Source organism: Kogia breviceps, chromosome 15, assembly GCF_026419965.1.
Source record: "Kogia breviceps isolate mKogBre1 chromosome 15, mKogBre1 haplotype 1, whole genome shotgun sequence".
Lineage (NCBI taxonomy): Eukaryota > Metazoa > Chordata > Mammalia > Artiodactyla > Physeteridae > Kogia > Kogia breviceps.
In genome coordinates, this window is record NC_081324.1 from 75,422,167 (window position 1) to 75,444,334 (window position 22,168).

The 22,168-nt window shown below is 52.2% G+C and overlaps 1 protein-coding gene and 1 non-coding gene across 2 annotated transcripts; both read right to left on the reverse strand.

The window, feature by feature from the left end:
- On the reverse strand, positions 1-8,107 carry SDS (serine dehydratase). Its single transcript, XM_059039721.2, has 8 exons — positions 8,000-8,107; positions 4,224-4,378; positions 3,891-3,930; positions 3,531-3,670; positions 3,341-3,432; positions 2,364-2,591; positions 1,438-1,562; positions 1-683 (listed from the first exon to the last, which is right to left on the reverse strand). The coding sequence occupies exons 2-8, from the start codon at positions 4,374-4,376 to the stop codon at positions 475-477; spliced, it is 987 nt and encodes a 328-aa protein (XP_058895704.1). The 5' UTR covers positions 4,377-4,378; positions 8,000-8,107; the 3' UTR covers positions 1-474.
- Positions 8,108-20,270: 12,163 nt separating this feature from the next.
- Positions 20,271-20,402, reverse strand: LOC131743006 (small nucleolar RNA SNORA70). The gene has a single exon (XR_009331665.1). It is a non-coding gene; the product is annotated as a small nucleolar RNA SNORA70 (small nucleolar RNA).
- Positions 20,403-22,168: the final 1,766 nt, after the last annotated feature.

A 22,168-nucleotide genomic window follows, 5' to 3' on the forward strand; every position in this document is an offset into this window, starting at 1 on the left:
TGAAAGTTTGCACATTAGAAAAGTGAGTAAGGATGGACTTTGGGCTTTCTGGGAGGAGAGACAAGATGGCTGTTCCACCCTGGACTGCGGCCGTGTCCACCTTCCCAGGGAGAAAGCCTGGGTCGGGGACATCTCGTCTTGAGGAGGCCCCGCTGCTGTGGTTCCTGTCCCTCCTGCCCACCCAGCTCTGGGTACCTGGTCTATTCCACGTGGGCGGTTGTCACCCTAGCAGGGGTGGATAAGAGTGGGGGGCGGGGAGGAACCACAGAGCAGTCACACAGATACCAAAGGGTTCAGTTCACAGCCTTGCTGGCTGCTTCCCTTCCGGGCCCTCTGCACAGTGTTCTCGTGAGAATGAGGTTACCGGCTGGCCCGGGCCACAGGCTCCCAACAGACACAAGAATAATATTGAACAACAAGTCACTAGATAAAACTCCAGCCTTTCCAGGGGTCTCCCGGGTAGGGGAGGCGTCCTCACTGGGGCAGCCCACTCTTCATGCCCAGCTGTTTCTTGAGCTCCGGCAGCTGGGCCAGGCTGATGTTGCTGCCCCCACAAACGATGACCACGAGGGAGGACAGTGGCGTACAGAGCTTCCCCTCTGCTTGCAGCTTCTGAACCACGTTGCTGTAGATGGCAGCCAGGGCTGCCCCGCAGGCGGGCTCCACCAGAATCTTCTCGTCATCTGCCAGAGGAGGGGGATGGTGAGGGTAGAGCCAGAGGTCCGCAGGGTGCAGGGGAACGGGTGGGCCACTGGTAAAGCATGAGCCAATCAGCTCTCAGCCCTGGGCACAGACCCTGGCCCTGGACCAACCCCACTCCGTCATCATTACCCTACATTGAACTTCCAAGGTCTGAGCCAGGGCTGAGTTTCATCATCAGTGCTAACACTGATAAAATGATTGTAATTTCCTGAACGCCATGTTGAGGATTCTGAGGAATCATCTGAGCAAGAGTGCCAGGGTTGATTAGCCAAACTAACCGTGAGTATAGAATTAAGTGGCAGCTTAGGGGTGTGTGTGTGTGTGTGTGTGTGTGTGTGTGTGTGTGTGTGTGTGTGTGTGTGTGTGTGTGTGTGTGTGTGTGTGTTTGTCATCCTTGTCCCAGGATGAACCCAGTAAGAGTCCAACTTAGTTACGGACCCACCTCTGAATCCAACACTGAGGCCCATAGTTTCCTTTTTTACCCTGGCTACCAGGAAACTCAGAACCAACATTTTAAATACTCTGTTATTTTTCCTTGCTGTTATCAGACTGACTTCTTCATTTGTCCCGTTGGTCTTTCTATTTTTACCACTGCATTGCATTAACTTCCATTAATGGGAAATTCCAGGGAGGGACGGGAGACGGAACTGTGAATGGGATCCCTTGGCACGCCAAGTGGACAGCCATTTAGGTCATGAATCAGCAGATTGGGTCTTGAAAGGACTTGGCACATACCCACAAACTTCTCGACAGCGGCCACAGCCTCCTGGTCCGAGACAACTTCAGAGAAAACGGGGTGTTCCTGAAACACCTTCATAGCCTGTGCTGTCACAGTGGTCGCACCCAGGGCTTTGGCAACACTGGGAGAGGCAAGGATGGAGAAGGGGGGAAGAGATAGGAGAGAGGAGGGAGGCAGACCACGTGACTACCTTCTGGCCAATGAGAGGTAAATGGAAGTATCGTGTCTTTAAAGGGAGGGGGCATAGCTTCTTCCCTGACTTCTTCCTGCTACCTGGAGTATGGGTGTGATAGCTGGCACTTAAGCAGCTATTTTGGGCCATAAGCCCACAGGATAAGGATCATGGAGAACAAACTCAAGGATCCTGGGCCCCTGGCTTCATGGAGTTGCCCCTGGACTGCCTACCTCCAGATTATTTTTTATATATGAGAAGAAATAAAGTTCAATTTTGTTTAAGCCATTGTTATTTTGGGCTCCTGTATAATGTGGCCAAACCTAATCCTAATCAAATACCATCTGTCAAAGGTTTGGGGCTGGGATAAGAACTCCTTGGGAGCAGGAGCTGTGTTTATTCACCACTGTCTCCCCAGGATCAGCCAGTGTCTTGCACATATCAGGGGCTCAGTAAATGGTTGGTAAATTAGTGAGGTGTGTAAAACCCTGCCACAGAGGAACCCAACAAATGATTAATATTAGACTTTTCATGCCAGGAAGTGTGATGCTCATGGTACAGAGTCACGCAGACTTGGCTTTGGTCCCAGCCGTACCACTCACTGGCTGTGTGACTCTGGGCAAGTGACCAAAGCCTCAGTTTCTTCACCTATAAAATGGGCCTGGCATCAGGATCTGAGTCACAGCCAGCACCACGGGGGGAGCTCCCCAACGCTCGCGGAACATAGTGGCAGCACCCCTGCCTACTTACCTGGTAATCTGGGGCAGCGTGACAAGCTTGCCGGCCTTGGTGGAAGCGTTGAAGCTGTTGGCGCCGATGGTCTCCATGGTGATGATGGGTACGTCCCCCCAGCCCACCTCCACCAGCCCCTGGGCCACTCCGCACAACAGGCCTCCACCCCCCACCGCCAGCACGATGGCCCCCGGCTTTGTGCTCATCGTCTCCTTCAGCTCCTTCACGATAGAAGAGTGGCCTTCCCTGGAGGAGGTGGCGGGGGCGGGGCAGGTCAGGGCCGGGCTTCCTGGAGACACCAGGCAGCCCTGAAGATGCCACTTACCCTCTGTATTTGCCCTCATCCCAGGCGGCTGATGGGCCTCGGGGCTGGTCACCTCGTCCCCGACTCCGCCCTGATTTCCAGCTGCCAGAATCTGCATCTCTACCTGAGGGCTTTCTCTGGCCACTGGAGCGCTACGACTGTGGCAGCTGGCGGTGCCAGGAGATGAACCCCCCGAGAGCAGCCCTCAACCAACTATGGGGATTAAGAATTACGGGAGTTGATGCACAGACGCCCCAGCATCATCTTCTGCAGGTGTGGTAACTCTGGTTCATGGTCCACACTGGCTTCCGGGGGTCTCCGAGGGATTAAGCTGCAGCTGCCCCACAGGTCACTGGCCCATCAGTGCTCATTATTGGCTTCCCTCCTCACTCCTCTAATGAGTCCCCTCCCTAGTCAACTGCTTTCCCTGAAATCTTTGTCTCGGGGTCTGATTCCGGGGGACCCAATCACACACACCTGTGTATCTGAGCCCAGGTGTTCGCTCACGGTCAAGGAGAACGGGCATGGGTGCACGTGTGTGTGGACACCAGCTGCCAGGCCTGTGTGCGTGCTTCTACAGGCTGATGTGCAAACACGTGTACACTGCTGTGTGTGCGTCACGGCAGGTGGCTACTCAGTGGTGTAGCGGGGTGGTCACCACCCACCCCGGGTGACCCTGGGCTCCACGTACCAGATGAGGGGGTCATCGAAGGGAGGGACGTAGATCCAGCCTGAGTTGTTTTTCGCCAGGGCCTCGGCCACCTTGACAGCCTCATCCAACGTCTGCAAGATCACAGAGGAGGCGGGAGGGGGGAGGGGCTGGGGGACCTGGCCCTGCTACCAGGTGCCCTCCGTGGCCCCTGCCCCTGGTTGGCACTGACCTCACCCACCACCTCGACCATGGCGCCCTCATTCTTGAGCCGCTGGATGGTGAGGGCAGGCGTGGTGCTGGGCACGACGATCGTGGCCGGAATGCCCAGCTTCCTGGCCGCGTAGGCAGCTGCCATGCCCGCGTTGCCTGCTGCCGGGGGTCGGGGGGTGGATAGTGTTAGTGGGGCTCCCTGACCTCCGGGCTCTGAACCCTCCCTGGGTGACCGCTGGCCTCCAGCTGGAATTCTAAACTGGGACTTCTGCAGACGTTTGCAACGGCTCATTGCTGGGGAAACCAGGGCCCAGAGAGGTGGAGCCCCTGGCCCCAGGACACACAGCAGAGGACAGGAGGAGGCATGCAGGCCACTTACCCGAGGAACAGACAAAATGTTCACAGCCTCGCTCAGCCCACTGTAGAGATAAAGAGGGAGGGGATCAGGGCATGCATCTTCCCTCCCCAAAGAGCCTGGCTCAGGGAAGGTGAGGGAGAGGCGGACCACTGATGGCTCTGGGATCAGTCCACAAGGGGACCCTCCGGACTGGCACCCCTTAACCAGAGGAGGCGTTAATGGTGGGTGCTCAGGCATTGCGGGGAGGTTGCAGGGCCCAGCCTGTAGCTCCTAGGATTTCACACGGCACTGGCCCTGGCCTGTCCAGAAAGAGGACCTGCCGCTCTCCCGGATGATGCGGAGCCCATGCTGTACCGTCTTGCAGAAGTGTCCGATGCCCCGCATCTTGAAGGAGCCGGAGGGCTGGGCACTGTCTATCTTGAGATAGACGGTGGTGCCAGCCACTTTGGACAGGGTCATGCTGTCACGGACGGGGGTCTTCACGTGCAGGGGTTCGCCTGACATCATTGCTGGGAGAAAGGAAGGAAACCCAGAGGGTCAGGGGAGCTGGTGGCAGCTGCTGCCATTCAGTAGGCAGTGTGGCTGGGAGGGACCCTGTCCCTAACTTCCCAGGAGGCCAAGGACAAGGCCCAGATTATAGCAACCTGGAGACCTGAGTTCCAATCTCAACTCGGCCACCTACTTGACATGGGACAAGGAATCTCCCTTCAGTCTCAGCTGCCTCATCTGTAAAATGGGCATAAGGGTCATCTACCCCCCCAACCTTGGCCACCCCAAGACACACATACGTTATGCTGGGAAGCTACGAACATCAGAAATAACATCCAGGGACTTCCCTGGCGGTCCAGGGGTAGGTACTCCTCGCTCTCACTGTCGAGGGCCTGGGTTCGATCCCTGGTCAGGGAACTAAGATCCCACAAGCTGCATGGCGTGGCGAAAAAGAAAAAAAATAAAATAACATCCAGACTTTGTAACTTTTGAAGAGCATGAGGTGGAAATAGATTTGCAGGTGCTGATTCAGAATGAGCCACAAGATGGCTAAGTGGCTGAAACAGGGGCGGGATATCAGGTCTAGTCTGTGCAGGGACACACGCACACACACACACTCCACATGCTCCCGTGTACGCAGAACATCTCAGGAAATGCACAAGAAACCAGCCGGGGTGGGGACCTCTGAGGAGAACTGGCACTCGGCATCCCCTTATGAACAATTTGAATGTTTTGCCATGTGCATATGTATTACTTAGTTAAATATGCATTTTTATTTTATTTTATTTTAAAATTTATTTATTTATTTATTTATGGCTGCGTTGGGTCCTCGTTGCTGCACGCGGGCTTTCTCTAGTTGCGGCAAGCCGGGGCTACTCTTCATGGTGGTGCGCGGGGCTTCTCATTGCAGTGGCTTCTCTTGTTGCAGAGCATGGGCTCTAGGGCGCGTGGGCTTCAGTAGTTGTGGCTCGCGGGCTCTAGAGAGCAGGCTCAGTAGTTGTGGCACACGGGCTTAGCTGCTCCGCGACATGTGGGATCTTCCCAGACGAGGGATCGAACCCGTGTCCCCTGCACTGGCAGGTGGATTCTTAACCACTGCGCCACCAGGGAAGTCCAAAATATGCGTTTTTTAAAAACTAAACTTCGGAAAGCCCTGTACCCAGTTAGGGGAAGCTTTTTATTTTTGTTATTTTTTATAATAATTATTATATTATTTAATAATCACTGCTAAAGTGATTACCATGTGCCAGGCACTGTCTTAAGTTTTACAGATATTAACTCACTTAATCCTTTTAACAGTCCTAGGAGGTGTCATTATTCTCCAGTTCTTCTGGTGAGGAAACGGGCTCTGACTCTGTTTTTCAGGTTGACCACATGTACCTCTTATGATGCGACGCTGACGCTTTTCTAGATGGGAGGTGGGGTAGGGTCTATGCTTCCTCTTCTTGAACTGGGTCGGGGGTGGGAGGGGTGCTGTGGCTGCAGTGGAAGTGACACTATGTGACCTCCAAGCAGTGAGGTGCTGGTGAATATTTAACTATGGCCTCTCCAAAGGAAAAGAAAGTCCTGATTTCTAGTGTGTGGCTCTAGCCCAGTGTGGCTCTCAAGGCTGGTCCATGTAAGGTGAGCCAGCTTCCATCTGGCTGGTAAGCTCCCTGTCCTAACCCAGACGCCGTGATGGGCGCACGCCCAGGCCACACGCGGAGGCCACAGGTAGGTGTCCCGCCTGACAGTTCCAGCTGAGATCCCAGCTGATGGCCAGACATAGGGTCTGACTTAGGGATGACTCTAGCCCCGCTTCCGTCATCACACTGCAGCCCCCACGTGAGACCCAAGTGGGAACTGCCTGGCTGAGTCCAGTCAAGCCCCAGAGACGTAGGGAGTAGGGGAGGCAGGATTTTTTCTTTTTTTCTTTCCTTTTTCTTTTCTTTTCTTTTCTTTTTTTTTTTTTTTGCGCGGCACGCGGGCCTCTCACTGCTGTGGCCTCTCCCGTTGCGGAGCACAGGCTCCAGACGCGCAGGTTCCGGACGCGCAGGCTCAGCAACCACGGTTCACGGGCCCAGCCGCTCCGCGGCATGTGGGATCCTTCCGGACTGGGGCACGAACCCGTGTCCTCTGCATCGGCAGGCGGACTCTCAACCACTGTGCCACCAGGGAAGCCCAGGATTTTTATTTTTTATTTTTGGCCATGCCGCGTGGCTTGTGGGATCTTAGTTCCCCAACCAGGGAATGAACCTGTGCCTTTGGCTGTGAAAGCGTGGAATCCTAACCACTGGACTGCCAGAGAATTCCCAAGTGGGGGAGACAGGATTTGAACCAGGCAGTCTAGGCCCAGAGCCAGGCTCTCTCCAGGACACATGGGTGTGGCTCAGGCTCCCCTGTCTGCACGGATTCTGGGTGACTGAGAAACTAAGGTGGCCCAGGTTCTGACCACACCCCCGCATACACATGCAGGCTTTCCATCCTGCTTCTCCTGCTGAGTCACAGGGGAAACTGATTCTCCCCAACTTGATCGGAGCCAGAATTGATCAGCGGGTGGTTGAACAGCCTATCTGCTCCTCCCCTCCCCACCCCCCCACCCCAGAAGGCCAGGCAAGGGTGGCTACCCCCTCCCACCCCCCCACTGCATTTCCAGTGACTCCACTGGTCCAGCCCCTGGACCTGGGTACTCCTGGCCCAGGCATCCCTGCTTCCAGAATGGTCCAGATATGCCTGGCTTGGAAGAAAAGTGGGGGATGGTGTTCCTGACCACCCCAGCAGCCTTAGCACCCCCCAAATATGGGCCTCCCACGTCTGTCTGAATTAACTGACATTCAGGGCCTGGGAGGGGGGGCCCAAACACACACCACCTCTCCCCTTGATCTGCCGAATTAAAAGTCAGAGACAGGAGGCACTGCGAAACAGGGACATCCCCACATCTGTTTGAATTAACTTCTAGCTCCTGGAGGTTATTCCTCAAACAATGGCACTCTTGTTCTGGCTGAATGGACCTTAAGGTCTTATGCAGGTCTTGTGCGGGTAGCCAAGTCCTGGCCTCAGGGAGCCCTCCTGGTTGGGGGGCGGGGAGGCACCCACCCCTTTCAGGTGGATTTGGAACACCCGCCCCCAACCTGTCTCCCATTGTGCCATCGGATGCCCTCAGGTGAGGGGGCAGGGTCCCTCCAGCACAGTGCCCTGTGGAAAGGGGGCATCTGTAAACTGCACTGGGCAGCCATTCCCACCTGCTAAGGAAGGTAAGACTTCAAAAAAGGAGGCTGAGCCAGGCGCGGAGGAGGGAGAGGGCGCAGGAAACTGCAGTCTGCCTACCTGTCACCCGGCAGTCAGAAGTTAGTCTCACGTGACTCACAGTAAGAGCTCAATAAAAATGAACTATTATTATACATGGACTGAACACTTTAAGTGCACTGTCTCATTTCACCCTCACAACAACCTTAAGAGGAAGGTTCTGTTATTATTACCCCCACTTTACAGATGAGGAAACTGAGGCACAGAGCTGGCAGTGAACCCAGACAGTCTGGCTTCAAAGCATGGGTTTTTAAGCTCAACTGACTCTACCTCCCCCTCGTCCCCTGGGAAAACCCAGGCTGGCCGCAGGCCCTCCAGTCGTAGGGATGGAGCTGAGGATGGATGGGGCCGCTTACCGGGCAAAGACGATGAGCTGGCGGCTGCACAAAGCGTGCGAGCAAGGGAGGGATAGATTGGAGATGGTCTAGATGGGTAGACGGCCCCGCGGACAGATGAAGTGCAGAACAGGTAGAGAGTGTCTTCAGCATTGGCCCGGGGCTAACGGGTCTGGGCTTTATACCCCCAGGCGCCTCCGGGCAGCCAATGGGGCCCCAGGAGAGGCCACACCCCCTCCAGGCCCCGCCCACTGGCCCAAGGCCTGGGGGCTTCCAAGAGGGGAACCGGCAGCTAGCTGCAGCCTCTCTGGCAGCTGCTTCTGTCTTTTTCCCAGTCCCGCTAGCCACCTCCCCTTCCCCACCCACAACCTCACTTGCAAATGAGGACAAATACCTACTTCCTTAGGGCTTTTAGGAGGCTGCTGGAGGAGGGTGTGCGATAATGCACTTAAAGTCGCTAGCGCGTGCTTGGCACTTAGTAGGCACCCAAGAAACAAACAGTGGACAAAGTGGATACTATTATTATCCCCGTCTTACAGAAAGGGAAACTGAGGGATGAGCTGGCACTTGAACGCAGCAGTCTGACTCCTGAAACTGCAAGCTAAACACAGTTTTTAAAATTGCCGTCCCCTGTCATCCTTTATGACCCCTTTGTCCTAAAGAGGCAGACAACCTTATGGGTAAGACCCAGGAGGGTCAGGGTTCAAATCCTGTCTCTGCTCTTTACTAGCTGCGTGGCCCTAGGCAAGTCACTTTGCCTCCTGGGGTCTCTGTTTGCTCATCTGTAAAATGGGGATGATAATGGTACCTCCCTCCTAGGATTAGATGACATGATACCGTATGTACGTATGGAATTGAGTGTGAGTGTTCAGTAAGTGCTGGCAGCCATCACCATCATCTTCATCATCACAGAAGTGGAAGGCCTTGCCTCCCTGCCCCACGCCAAGCCTCGGATCTGTCGCTGGCTGTCTGCAGGGGGCTGTATCCCCACAGGGGTGACGCGCGCGCGCACACACACACACACACACACACACACACACACACACACACACACAGAGTCAGCTTTCTCCCTGGCCCTTTCAACAAAGCTTTCTTGTCCAACTGGCCAGGACAAGAATATCGATGAGACAGAGGGCAGAGAGGGCACAAACAGACCACAAAGCCATCCCCCTCCATGCGACAAGCTGTCCCCTCTTGCTGGCCCCCTCTGACTTTCCACAGGCCATCCCGAGCCCCCCCTTCCTAGTGGGACATCCACAGGTGTGTGTTGGGTATCCAGGGTGGCGGAGCTGAAGGCACGTGGGCATCAGGAAGCTCACGCGTAGCCACAGCCTTCCGGTGTGCATCTGAGTGTATACAGCTGGCGCTCACTTTGCCCGAGTATCTGCTTGTGCCTGATTCCGTGTCAAGTGTTTCCTATGTGGGTTTTCACTTAACCCTCAAACAACTAGGTGAGTGGGCATTTTGAATCCCACGTCACAGGTAAGGAAACAGGCTCAGAGATGAAGGAAAACTGCTCAAGGTCACCCAGTAGGCAGGGATGAAATGAGTCGACTGAAATAAAACCGCACAAGGTGAGAGCTGTGAGTTTCAGTTTTGTTTTTATGTGTTTTTTTTGCAGTACGCGGGCCTCTCACCGCTGCGGCCTCTCCCGCTGCGGAGCGCAGGCTCAGCGGCCATGGCTCACGGGCCCAGCCGCTCCGTGGCATGTGGGATCCTCCCAGACCTGGGGGCACAAACCCGTGTCCCCTGCATCGGCAGGCGGACTCCCAACCACTGCGCCACCAGGAAAGCCCGAGTTTCAGTTTTATTTGGGAACTTACTGAGCACAGTAGCCCGGGGCGGTGGGGAGGCGGGGAGACATCCTCCCAGATGGCTCTAAGGAGCTGCTCCAAAGAGGTGGGTTGGGGGGAGGTCAGTACATATAAGATTTGGTGAAGGGGGTACGTGCAATACAGCAAACATCTCGGTACAACGTTGCTGCTAGTCACCAGGAGCAGACATCTCCGTTAATGATTTCAGTGCTTTTCTAGGTATGAGAAGATACAAGAAATTGGGTTCCTAAAAATGTTTCCTGAAAATATCCAACTGTCTGAAGGGGTGTTCTGCCAGTTTTCCCAGAGCACGGAGTGCGTCATTCCCGATCGCAGCCCCGAACTCCTTTTGGGCAGGGTGTTTTGAAGGTCAGAGATGGCAGTGGCTAGCGACTTCATTCTTGTAGAACCAGGTGACCAGTGACATTTTTTAGCTGTCAAATGCAAATTCAGGAATTCTGAGTCCTTCGCGGATACAAGGCTGATGGAGGGGTTGGAGGTGGGGGTCGGGGAGGGCATCTGGCCCAGCCTGGTCACAGTCAGAAGTCCCAGATTTAGGCTTTTGATGCTACCTCCACATGAGGAAGGCAGCTAGTTTAAGTGCTGGATTAAGCTCCATTCCAGTGGAGCCGGCACCCTGACTGGGTGCTGGGAAGCTGCAAGCGGTGGAAACAAGATGATTAACTCTTTCTTTTGACCTCTATGCATCGTTCCATTTATTTCAACAAGAATGAGTCACGGCTGTGATTTGAAAAACACCAAATTAAGAAAATCAATCATATAAGAACCAAAGAGAGAGAAAAAGACAAAATATATATTATTTTTTGATATCCTCTCTGGGCATTAAAAAAAAAGTAACTTCACTGGGACTTCCCGTGCTTCCAGTGCAAGGAGCATGGGTTCCATCCCCGGTCAGAGAACTAAGATTCTGCATACCATACTGCACAGTGCAGCCAAAAAAAAAAAAAAAAAAAAAAGTAACTTTATTGAGATTCACAAGGCATACAATTCACCCATCTACAGAATATCAGCTTTAGAACATTTTCATCATCCCACAAAGAAACCCCCTACCCAATAACAATCACTGCTCCTTTTCCCCCCTCCCTCCAGCCCCTGGCAACCGCCAATCTGCTTTCTGTCTTTATGGATTCTTCTATTCGGGGCATTTCATATAAATGGGATCATATACTATGTGGCCTTTTGTGTCTGGCTTCTTTCACTGAGTATTCTGTCTTCAAGCTTCAACCACATTGTAGCATGTGTCAGTGCTTCATTTTTATTGTTATTTATTATTTATTTACTTATTTATTTTAATTTTTTTTTAAATTCAGGACCCATTTTTCAGCTATGAGATCCACATTCTTTTTTTTTTTTTTTTTTTTTTTGCAGTACGCAGGCCTCTCACTGCTGCGGCCTCTCCCGTTGCGGAGCACAGGCTCCGGACGCGCAGGCTCAGCGGCCATGGCTCACGGGCCCAGCCGCTCCGCGGCATGTGGGATCCTCCCGGACCGGGGCACGAACCCGTGTCCCCTGCATCGGCAGGCGGACTCTCAACCACTGCGCCACCAGGGAAGCCCAAGATCCACGTTCTTAAAGCATTAATTCTTAAACCTCATCTAGATTTCTCCCCTTGGATGGGGGGAGATGACCCAAACACAGCGAAGAAAAGCTCGGGACTGTGGGCTCTGCTCGCCCCGGAAGACCTTGCAGCTTCCCTGACCACCCGGCGGGAGCCAGTATTAGGGCTCCGAGACGAGGGGCACCTGCTGGGCTGCTGCCACCGCCGCCGGCCCCCAACTCCTGTCCTCTTCACTAGGCTGGCTGTCACCTCTAGTTTCCCTGGAGTTTGGGGATTCCAGACGGTCTCCGCTCACATTTCTGTATCACGCCTGCTGCCTCAGCACTGTTGATCCACACCAAGGGGGAAAAGCACACAGAACTGCTTTTCAACACACCAACGTTCCCCACAAAAGTTAAGCCTGCAGGTTCTTTTTCATCAGAGGACATTCGCAAGGCCATGACTTTCCCCGGCTCTCCGCTGCCCTTGCCAGCAGACTGGACGTGCGTGGCCGCCCGTGCTGAGTCGGGCACACGCCCCTGGCTCCCCTCCAGCGCGCTCTCCTGGAGAACTGAGGGCGGTGCCCTGGCCTCATCAGCTCTATCCCGAAGCCAGTCCGAGAGTGACAAGAGCCACACCTGCAGGTCAATTCCACTGACCAGCCACACAGGACCGAGCTGGGCCCACGGACCTTGGTCTGGATTGTGTTGGCTGCTCGTTCTTGCCTAGGTTCACAGGCCAACAGCCGCTGTCATTCCCGTACTTTCCTGCTCATCCCTGCACCAGCGGCTCACCCCTACCTGCTGCCGTCACGCGCCTGGCAACCTCGCGTTCGGGAGCCAGCCGAGAACTGAGACCCCAGCAGGCCCCCGGTTCCCAGCAGGCAAACTCCCCACTAAACTACTGCTGCCTAGCCGTGCTCTCGAGGCTGCAGAGCCGGGAGAGTGCGGAGAGCATAGCGAGCCGCGGCGCCCCCGGACCCGGACCCGCGATGCTCCGCGGAGGCGCCGGATCCTCGCCGCACCCCGCCCCCCCCAACACAAGCGACCTCTGCGCCCGCCTGTGCCGCGGACCCGGGCGCACCTCCGACCACCGTGACCCAGGACGGAGGCGCGCGGCGCGGGGCTTGGCCGGCGGCGGGCGCTGGCGTGGGCGGGGACCTGGGTTCCGGTCCCACCGCCCGGAAAAGCTTCGTTCCTTTTTATGTCTTTATAATATTCCATTGTATGGATAGACCACATTTTTGTTATCCATTCAGCAGCTGATGGACATTTGCAGTCTGGGCATACCTTCATTTTTTAAAAATGTGAAAAAAAATGTACATGTGTGGGTATATGTGTGGTTCTGTGTCCCATCCCATGGATGGAAACCCGAGACCCTAACAGGGCAGGGGGCTCACCCATGGTCACCCTGGAGAGCAAATGGAGCAGAACCAGGGAGAGTGGCGATGTGGTGGGGACATTGTGACCTGTCAGCTGCTGGAGGGTCTTAGAGGGAGGCTGGCCGCTGTCATTGTACAATCCTCAGCGGGATCAGTTCATGCCCATGACTCTAGCATCCAAGGCGTGTCCGTTTCCAAATAGCAAGTGAGTCAGTTTCCTGACAGGACCAAGTTCAAATCCAGCTTTTGCCATGAACTTGCTTTAACTGATAGTAGTATCCACCCCTTAGATTTGTTGTGAGGATTTAATGACTTAATTGATGTAAAGTTGTTAAGGACAGTGCCCAGCATATAGCGGGCTCTTAATAGGTGACGGCTATTTCCTTTTTCTGGTACTCAAGAGGGCATTTTTTCATCCCTGGCTCTATGTAATAGGGAACCAGGGCTTTCCTTTCCCATCTAATCCTCCCTTGAAAGGTCTTGAGAAACAGGGGAGGAAACTGAAAGTCCCCTTCCCCCATTTCACAGATGGGAAAACTGAGGCCTGGATCTATCCAATGTAGGGAGGTGAGGGCAGAGCCGGTAGTCCCAGGAGGAGGGTGGGAGTCTGGCTGTGGAATCTCGGGCAAGTTGCCTCTCTCACCTCTGCCTGCTGGCTCTGTCGCGTCACACCCAGATCAGTGTTTCCTTGGTTGTGGGAAGCGGGGATGATGACGCCTGTCCTCACAACCCCGAAGAGGAACAGGCAGCTCTCGCTTCTGTTTGCTCTCCCTGGTAGGTGCAGCCAAGCCCCAGAATCTCCCGATTAGTTAAGGTCTCTGGCTCCGGAGTCTACAGACCTGGGCTGAAACTGACATCCATCTGTGTGACCTTGGGGTGGTCACCTAACGTCCCTAAGCCTCAGTTTCCTGCCCCAAGAAATGGGAATGATGATACCTCCTGGGTATTGCAAGACAGAGATAGGGGCAGCCCAGTGTCAGGCATGGGGTAAGGGCTGAAAGAATAGTAGCTGCTATTATGATTATCTTTGGTAGTGTTATTGCTGTCCAGGACTTTCCCACCCCTCTGGTCCCCTTTTCCTGAGTCCTCCCTCCAAGCCTGGCTCCTCATTCATGTTTATACCCCATCCAGTCTGGGTTGGAGCCTCTTTGAGGTTCTGCAGCCTGGCAGCCCCTGGAGACTCACCCCAGGGGACCAGGAGCAGCCTGAGGGCAGGTCTGTACTAACTTGTTCCCCGCTGGATTTCCCACTCTCCCCTCCATTCACTCAACATCCTATACTACACGGGACCGCACCCCCCACACCCCGACAGAGAATCATCTGGCCCCAAGTGTCAGGAGTGCTGAGGTTGAAAAATTCTGTGTAAGAGTAATATGGAATGAGACTATATCCTCCCTTGTTCTATCTTCTCTATTGCTATTCATATGACCAAGTGAATTAATTAACCTCATGTAGGTGAAATGTGCTTTATCTAAAAACCTGTTATTCTGGGAATCCCCTGGCAGTCCAGTGGTTTGGACTCTGTGCTTCGCCGGGGGCCCAGGTTCGATCCCTGGTCAGGGAACAAAACTGTGGTTCTATGTCCAAATGCTACTCGGTCAACCCCCAGAGAAGTCAAAAGATTTTTTTTTCTTGGTGCGATTAATACAATCCAATCATGCCTCTCTTGTTTTGGATTTAATGCATTTAACCTCTGTGGCCCTGGCTGTGCTACTGGACAGCTAGCCCTCTTTATTTTCCTTCACCTGGCTTCAATCCATCATTCAATTTGGCCAAGACCTTTTGGAACCCTCCTTGCGCCACTTGACGGTGCTGTCTGTGGTGATGCTGCCTGGCTTTGCTGTCATCTCCAATCGTGGCTAACAGCCTCTTGGTGGGCCCTGTGGCTAAACCTGTCCACAGTGGGGCTTCCCCCTCGGGGCTATCATCTCCCGTCAGTCAACGTGATCAATTTTATCCAAAGTTGACCAGAAAACCAAGATATTCGCAGCGGGTTTCAGTCTCAGAACACAAACCCCATGTGCAACAAATGAAGACTTTTTAATTTTCCTCTAACTCCGCTTAATCTTTATTTCAAGCCGATAAATAATTGGAGGCAATGAGGGGTTTTCCCTCCCCCCTCCCCACTAGGGGTGGCAGTGACATTCCAGGGCTGAGTCAACACAAGATGGGGTGGGGATGCTGCCTGGCCCTCACTGGTCTGACCCCCGCCCCGGCTTGCTGGGGGACCCTTCCTCATTCCCAGCCGCGTGAATCCTTGTCCTGTAGTCTGGGGGCCACGGGCAACCATTCCAGAGAAAGGTTGGAGGCTCAAGGTATCTTCACTCCCCTCCCTGTTTTGGCCACTGCCTTAAACTTGCTCTTATCTCCATTCCCTGAGGCAAAGTGCACGCCCCCTCTTCCAGCAGGAGGAGTGTGGAGTAGATGCCTATCAACTGTCAATCTGCAGGAAAGTTTAAGTCGTTAAACTTTGGTAGCTTGAAACTTATCCGCTGGGGGACTGACTGTTGATAGCATGGAAATCAACAAATGTTACAAATGAGGACTCCTTCCTTCTTTCCTTCCTTCCTTCTTTCTTTTCCTTTCTCTTTCTTTTTCTCTCTCTTTCTCCGTCTCTCTCTGATCTGTCTCTTTGTCTCTCACTGTCTCTCTGTGTTCGTCTCCGTCTCTCTGTTACTCTCTGTCTCTCACTGTCTGTCTCCTCCCCAGGGGAGGGAAGTGAGGGGGAGGGAGTGATAAGTTAATATTCTCAAAATATTATTCCTCCATGATACATGCCTCTGCTGTGCATTTCCCCTGATTATACAGAAAAATAACTATGGCAAAAGGGAAAAACTTGTCACTGCTGATCCCGGACTGGCGCCTGTTCATTGCCCCCTCTTTTATTTAATGGTTGTAGTCAATTTCTTTTCCAGCTTTTTCTGTCATCTGCTAGCTTCTCAACATCTGCATCCAAGGAGTGGGTCTGTTTCTCCCTCCATTTTAAAATAGGAATTTAGTCAGTTAAGCTCGCTTTGAATGAGAATGAAAAAAAAAAAACAAGCACCTCGTTATTTAAGCACCCTGTGAGGAGAATATTTCTGCAAAGCAAAGAACCCTCTTGTAAGAAATATTGTTATTATTTTCCGCTACTTTTGCAGGTTTGGGTATAGGGACTTAAAAAAAAACACTTTTTATTTTAGAATAGTTTTAGATTTACAGAAATGGAAATCCAAAATTATGTAGATAGTACAGAGTGTTCCTATATACCCCACACCCAGTTTCCCCTATTATTAATTTACATTAACACGGTACATTTGTCACAATTATTTTATTTTTTAAAAATTTATTTATTTATTTTTGGCTGTGCTGGGTCTCCGTTGCTGTGCGAGGGCTTTCTCCAGTTGCGGCGAGCGGGGCCCCCTCTTCATCGCGGTGCGCGGGCCTCTCACTATCACGGCCTCTCTTGCTGCGGAGCACAGGCTCCAGACGCGCAGGCTCAGCAGTTGTGGCTCACGGGCCCAGTTGCTCCGCGGCATGTGGGATCTTCCCAGACCAGGGCTCGAACCCGTATCTCCTGCATCGGCAGGCAGATTCTCAACCACTGCGCCACCAGGGAAGCCCTGTCACAATTATTGAACCACTGTCGGTACATTATTATTCACTGAAGTCCATGGTTTACTCAGAGTTCCTTAGTTTCTCCCTGACGTCATTTTTCGGTTCCAGGATCCCATCCAGGACGGCACGTTACATTGAGCCATCCTGTCTCCTTAGGTTCTTCCTGGCTGTGACAGTTTCTCAGACTTCCCTTGTTTTTGATGACCTTGACAGATGTGATCAGAACTGTCGTGGATTTTATGTTTTTTCTCATGAGTGGCAGGACGGGGGTTATAGGATTTGGGGAGGAAGGCCATGGAGGCGACGTCTCATCCCAACCCGTTAAGACCACGCCAGCTACGAACATGACTCATCACAGTGGACGCTGACCTTGATCACCCGGCCCAGGTGCTGGTTGTCAGGTGTCCCCACTGTAACGTTCCTCTTTCTTCCAGGTGTGGAGTTTTTTTGAGTTGCGTCCATCTGTATGGCGCACAGATCCCGTATTTACTCGGGGGACTTCCTGTCCCTGTTTTGTGATTGGCCTTCTGTCTGCAGGTCACTTGGATCTGTCTGTCTCATTGGGGGAATCATTACACAAAGCCGAAGGACTGACGAACACGCTTCCCCCTCCCCTGGTCACAATAATGCCTCTCATGTTGCGTCCACACTGCCTCCTAGACAGATTCTCTAGCGCATGCCGTCCAGTATGGTAGCCCCTGGCCACCTCTGGTTATTTACATTAAAGTAAAATTTTTATTGAAGTACAGTTGATTTACAATATTGTGTTAATTTCTGTTGTACAGCAAAGTGATTCAGTTATACATATATATACATTCTTTTTCATATTCTTTTCCATTATGGTTTATCACAGGATATTGAATATAGTTCCCTGTGCTATACAGTAGGACCTTATTGTTTATCCATCCTAAGGTTATTTACATTTAGATTAAACAAAATTAATAAAAAGTTACAATTCAGTTCCTCAGTTGCACCATCACAATTCAAGAGCTCGGTAGGCACGGGTGTTGAGTGGCTACCATATTGCACAGCGAAGATTACAGACCATTTTCATCGTCATGTTTCCATGATGGCCCCGGCCTCCTTGCCCCACTCCGCCCTCATCCCCACCTCTCCCATTTCCCCAGGACAAACGATGTTATCAGTATTGTTTTCCATGAACCTACAGGTATTGATGCAATCATAGACTGGTGTATCGGGAACTTTTGGTTATTGTTGTCTTTTTAAAAGCAACATTGGGGCTTCCCTGGTGGCGCAGTGGTTGGGAGTCCGCCTGCCGATGCAGGGGACGCGGGTTCGAGCCCTGGTCCGGGAGGATCCCACATGCTGCGGAGCGGCTGGGCCCCTGAGCCATGGCCGCTGAGCCTGTGCGTCCGGAGCCTGTGCTCCGCCACAGGAGAGGCCACAACAGGGAGAGGCCCGTGTACCGCAAAAAAAAAAAAAAAAAAGCAACATTGTTGTTTGTTTTTTAAAAAAGTCATTACACCCCTGTTTGAGGAAAGCATGCTAAGAAGTTGTTTGGAAAATCTGGGATTTTTGAAGAATGCACTAATCGTGCCATCTCTAGACTGCTGTTCTAATCTACGCATCCTGGACTTGAGCTGCAGCGTCTAGATTTCCAGTCTCCAGCTGCCCTTCAGACTGGCCTCCACTGCCAATTCCTTAATATCTACCCTGCTGCTACTGTCGGTCTTGAATTCAGTGCGTTTTATATACTGACCGGCTCCTCGGTCTCAGGTCTGAAGTCACAGGGAGCTTCTATCAGTAACCGAGGACCACTCAGTTCAGTCCTGGGTTTTTCCTCCAATCGCATGGCTTGTCCCTATACCTGTGCTACTAAATGTATAAAAGTATATGGAGTTGTACCACCTCCTCGATTCCCTAATTGTTTAATATATTGTGCAATATTTAATACGCTGCACCCTTAAAGCTGTCTATCCATTTATCTTTATTTCAAAAATCTGAACATAGGGCCAGAACTGTTCCCCTTTTTCCTCTGGGCCCCATTTTCCCCATCCACAATAAGGATGGCTTAGATGGCCCTGACAGATTCTTTCAGCTCAGATATCATGGCTGTGAATTTGTGAGTCTCTTGGGACAAGAACAGCCGTGTTGGATGTGGGATCTCTCAGTGATTGGTCCCGTGGGCTATTTGCTGGGCAAGTGACTTAACCTTTCTGGGCCTCAGCTTCTCCCTTAATAACTGACTCCTTTCCTTTTCAGGGTAAGAGGAGAGAGGGAGAGTTCCTCTGCACAGGGTTTCAAACTCAAAGAACTCCAGGAACCAGGCAGGAGCCTTCTGGGTGTGAGGGCTGCAATAGAGAAAGATGGCGACAGTGGCAAATAGAGCTATCTCCCACGGGATAGTTCTCCAGAGGACAGAGTGAATCAGCTCCAGCCAGCAAAAACGTGGTCCCCTAGTTTGAGACCTTCTCTGCTCTAGAATGATTTATCAGCTTGGCAAGGGTCTGAGATATTAGCTAAGATGTATTGAGTGTTAGAAGATCCAGGGCAGATCCCAGCTGGGCTACTCACTAGCTAGACTGGCTGCTTGACTGCATGAACTCCAGTTCTTTTACCTGTTAATGGAACTGAACCTCTGTGGCTTGGAAAGCGTGTGACGCAGAGTCCAGAGTTAAACCTGCAAATTCAGAGGGCCAATTAACTGTGTCCAAGACTCCAGGGGGCCATCCCTCCCCTTTACGCAGTTCCCTTGCCCTGGGAACAAGAAGGCCAGCTGGGGGTGAAGATGGTGAAATGAAGCTTAATGAATAATCGGGAGACCGGCCAGGGTGTTGGGCAGCCTGAGGTGTCAGGGACAGGGGCTGGTTAACAAATGTGGATCTGGGAGGGAATGGGTCAGTGACTTAGACCCCTCTCCAGCCTCATCTGCTCTCTGATGCAGCCACTCTGGCTTCCCCACTCCATCCTCTTCCAGGCCAGGAGCTCTGGGTCTAAGCCCTGGCTCTGCCCCTGCTGTGTGACCTCAGGAAAATGACTTAGCCTTTCTGAGACAAATCTGATTCCACAATGTGGAGTGCATTACAATACCTACCTCCCCCGGGGTGTTGTAAGCATCCTGTGATAGAACGATGTCATGTTCCCAAACTTCGGACATTCCTGTGCTGCCTTTGCAATTTTTGCCACACTGTTGTATCACATCTTTTATAATACTGATAAAGCAACACCAGCAACAAACACAGAATACTTCCTACTGTTCTAAAGAGTTTACATCTGTTAACTTTTTTTTTTTTTTTGGCCGCACTGTGCAACGTGGGGGATACTTCCCTGACCAGGGATCGAACCCGTGCTCCATGCATGGGGAGCGCAGTCTTAACCACTGCACCGCCAGGGAAGTCCCCATCTGTCACCTCTCTTGATCCTCACATCAACTCCACTAGGGAAGCAGTATTTTTTTTTTCTACCCAACAAATGGAAATTCAGTATTATAATCAAAACTTCCAAGTCTTCCTCTCATACTGCTTTAATGTAAGGAAAAACAGCTTTAAATTGAATTTCATTTTTGGACAGGAAAGTAGTATTTATTGGTGGGCGTGAGTAAGGAGAGGACAGCACCAAGGCTCTCAGGAATGCAGGACCCGCCATTTGTCCAGGGGGCCACGATTAGGGATGTATTCGACCCCACAGCCATCCGGGATGAGCCACTTTTCTGCCACCATGTTTTCAAATTCATCTGCTTAAACTTCGTAAATCCCCACGTCTTGGAGATGTGAATCTTCTGGAGGCCAGGGAACTTGAACTCAGCCTGTGTAGGACCTCAATCACATGCTCTTTGTGCTGCAGCTCGGTGCGGATGAACATTACGACTTGGCCAATGTGGACCCTGGCCACTATGCCCTGGGGCTTTCCAAAGGCACCGTGCATACCTGTCTGGAGCCTAGATTGGGGACTGCACGCCGGACACGAATGTCCACTGGAAAGGGCTGTCTCCAAGGTCCCTTAGGGCAACCCATACAGGCAACAGGCTGCATACACTACTGGGGAAGTAGTATCTTATCCCCATCTTATACTTGAGGAACCAACACACAGAGAGGTTAAGTGACTTACCCAAGCCACAGCCAGTAAGTGCAAAGCTGGTATCTGTACTAGAGGCTGGCTTCAGGGTCTGTGTTCTAATTGTTACCGCCTCTTCATGCCAGAAACTTACTGCTACTATTTAATATTTAAAAAAGAAAAAAACCTCCATTTTTAAACTTTAATACCTGCCTTAGATTCTTCCTAAGCAATAACATCCATAAAATTATGTGTATTATTTTATATGCACACACACACACACACACACACACACAGGATATAAATACCCAACTATTAAAAAACCTTTGGGAATCTCTCATCAACACAAAAGGGCTAGCATACAGTAGGCATGCAATAAATGCAGCCATCATGTTTCTTGTCCAAACCTGAATTGTATGCTAAGGCCCCACTCCTCCAGGAAGCCCTCCCTGATCACACCCCACCCTCAGCTGCCCTATGGGGACCTTCTGCTCTCTGTTCTCCTAGGGGGTGTTAGGGTTGTCGCTGGATTAGTGACTTCCTCTCCCCTCCAGGCTGAGGGCCACCTCAGGGCATGAACTGGGTTTTATCACCTCTGTGTCCCCAGTGCCCAGACCAGAACAGGACACTTGACAAGGACAGTGTTTGTTTAATGTGAAGATCGGGATGAAACTGCTAAAGTCCTCATCAAGGATCATGACCAAGCAGTTCCACTTGACCCCAAGTGGCCAGGAGTTAATCATCAAACCCGGGGAGGTCACACACAGGTCAAGAAGGGCACAGACCATCTGGGCTGCCGGGTGCTTCCTGGACCTCACCTCCCATTTGATATATAGGGAAACTGAGGCCCCCCCAAATTAATGTGACCAGCTCAGATTCACCCAGGGAGATGCTGACAGAGACAAGACATGAATGTGATCACGTCATTCCCCTGCTTAAAGCCTTCCATGGCTCCCTAGCGCCCCTGGGTGAGGTCCAGACTCTGGATTGGCACAGGCACCCTGTGGACCCTGGTCCTTGCCCAGCTCCTCAGCCCCAAACCCACCTGCTGTCTCATCCTTGCCTTTTCCGTTCGAGTCCTCCTGCACATGTCCGTTCCTGGAACACCCCATGTTTTTCAGTTTCAGACCTTTGCTTTCCCTGTTCCTGATTCCTGGCTCCTCTCAGTCTCCTCCTCCAGGAAGCCCTCCCAGCCCTCAAGGGCCAGGTGAGGTACCTGCTCTGGGCGCCCGCAGCCCTGCCCCACCTCTTCTTGCCAACATCTGACAGCATTGATCATAGCTGCTCTTCAGCGGTATCCTGGGTCTTCTTGAGGGCAGAAGACCTGCTGTCTTGTTTGAGGCTAAAGGTCCCAGGACTTGACGCATAGCTGGTGTCCAATAAATATTCTTTGAATGAAATGAATCAGTTGTCAGAGTCATTCATCTGAACAATAAATAATTGTTTGAGTCCCAATGTTGGGTATAAAATATCAGAGATGAGGAGGAGCTTCAGAAGAAAACATGCCGTTCTCACGTGACAGATAATAATTGTTCCTTTATCCTTGTTTTCTTGTCTCAGACCTAAGTTGACCTTGACAGTGGTCCAGGGGAAGTGGCTTGGCATTCGGCACAAGCACTGGACTTGGAAGTGTCTGTGTCACAGCAAAGGTGGTCCAGGGTGAGAGTTAAAGGGCGCCCCTCGCTGGCTGGGTGGCCTTGACTGAGTGAGTCCCCCTCTCTGGGCCTCAGTTTCTTCATCTGTGAAATGGGACCAGGTAATCACATGTCTCGGACAGCAAACCGGGAGGCAATGAAGGCTGATCTTGTCCCCTTTCTCCTCCAGTG

What these genes read in the sequence shown, in the direction of transcription:
- SDS (XM_059039721.2), bottom strand. Translation starts at nt 4,376, where the DNA reads ATGATGTCAGGCGAACCCCTGCACGTGAAGACCCCCGTCCGTGACAGC. An exon ending in TTCGATGACCCCCTCATCTG is followed by an intron (nt 2,592 to 3,340) that starts GTACGTGGAGCC and finishes CACCTCCTCCAG; the next exon opens with GGAAGGCCACTCTTCTATCG. An exon ending in CGCTGTCGAGAAGTTTGTGG is followed by an intron (nt 684 to 1,437) that starts GTATGTGCCAAG and finishes CTCCTCTGGCAG; the next exon opens with ATGACGAGAAGATTCTGGTG.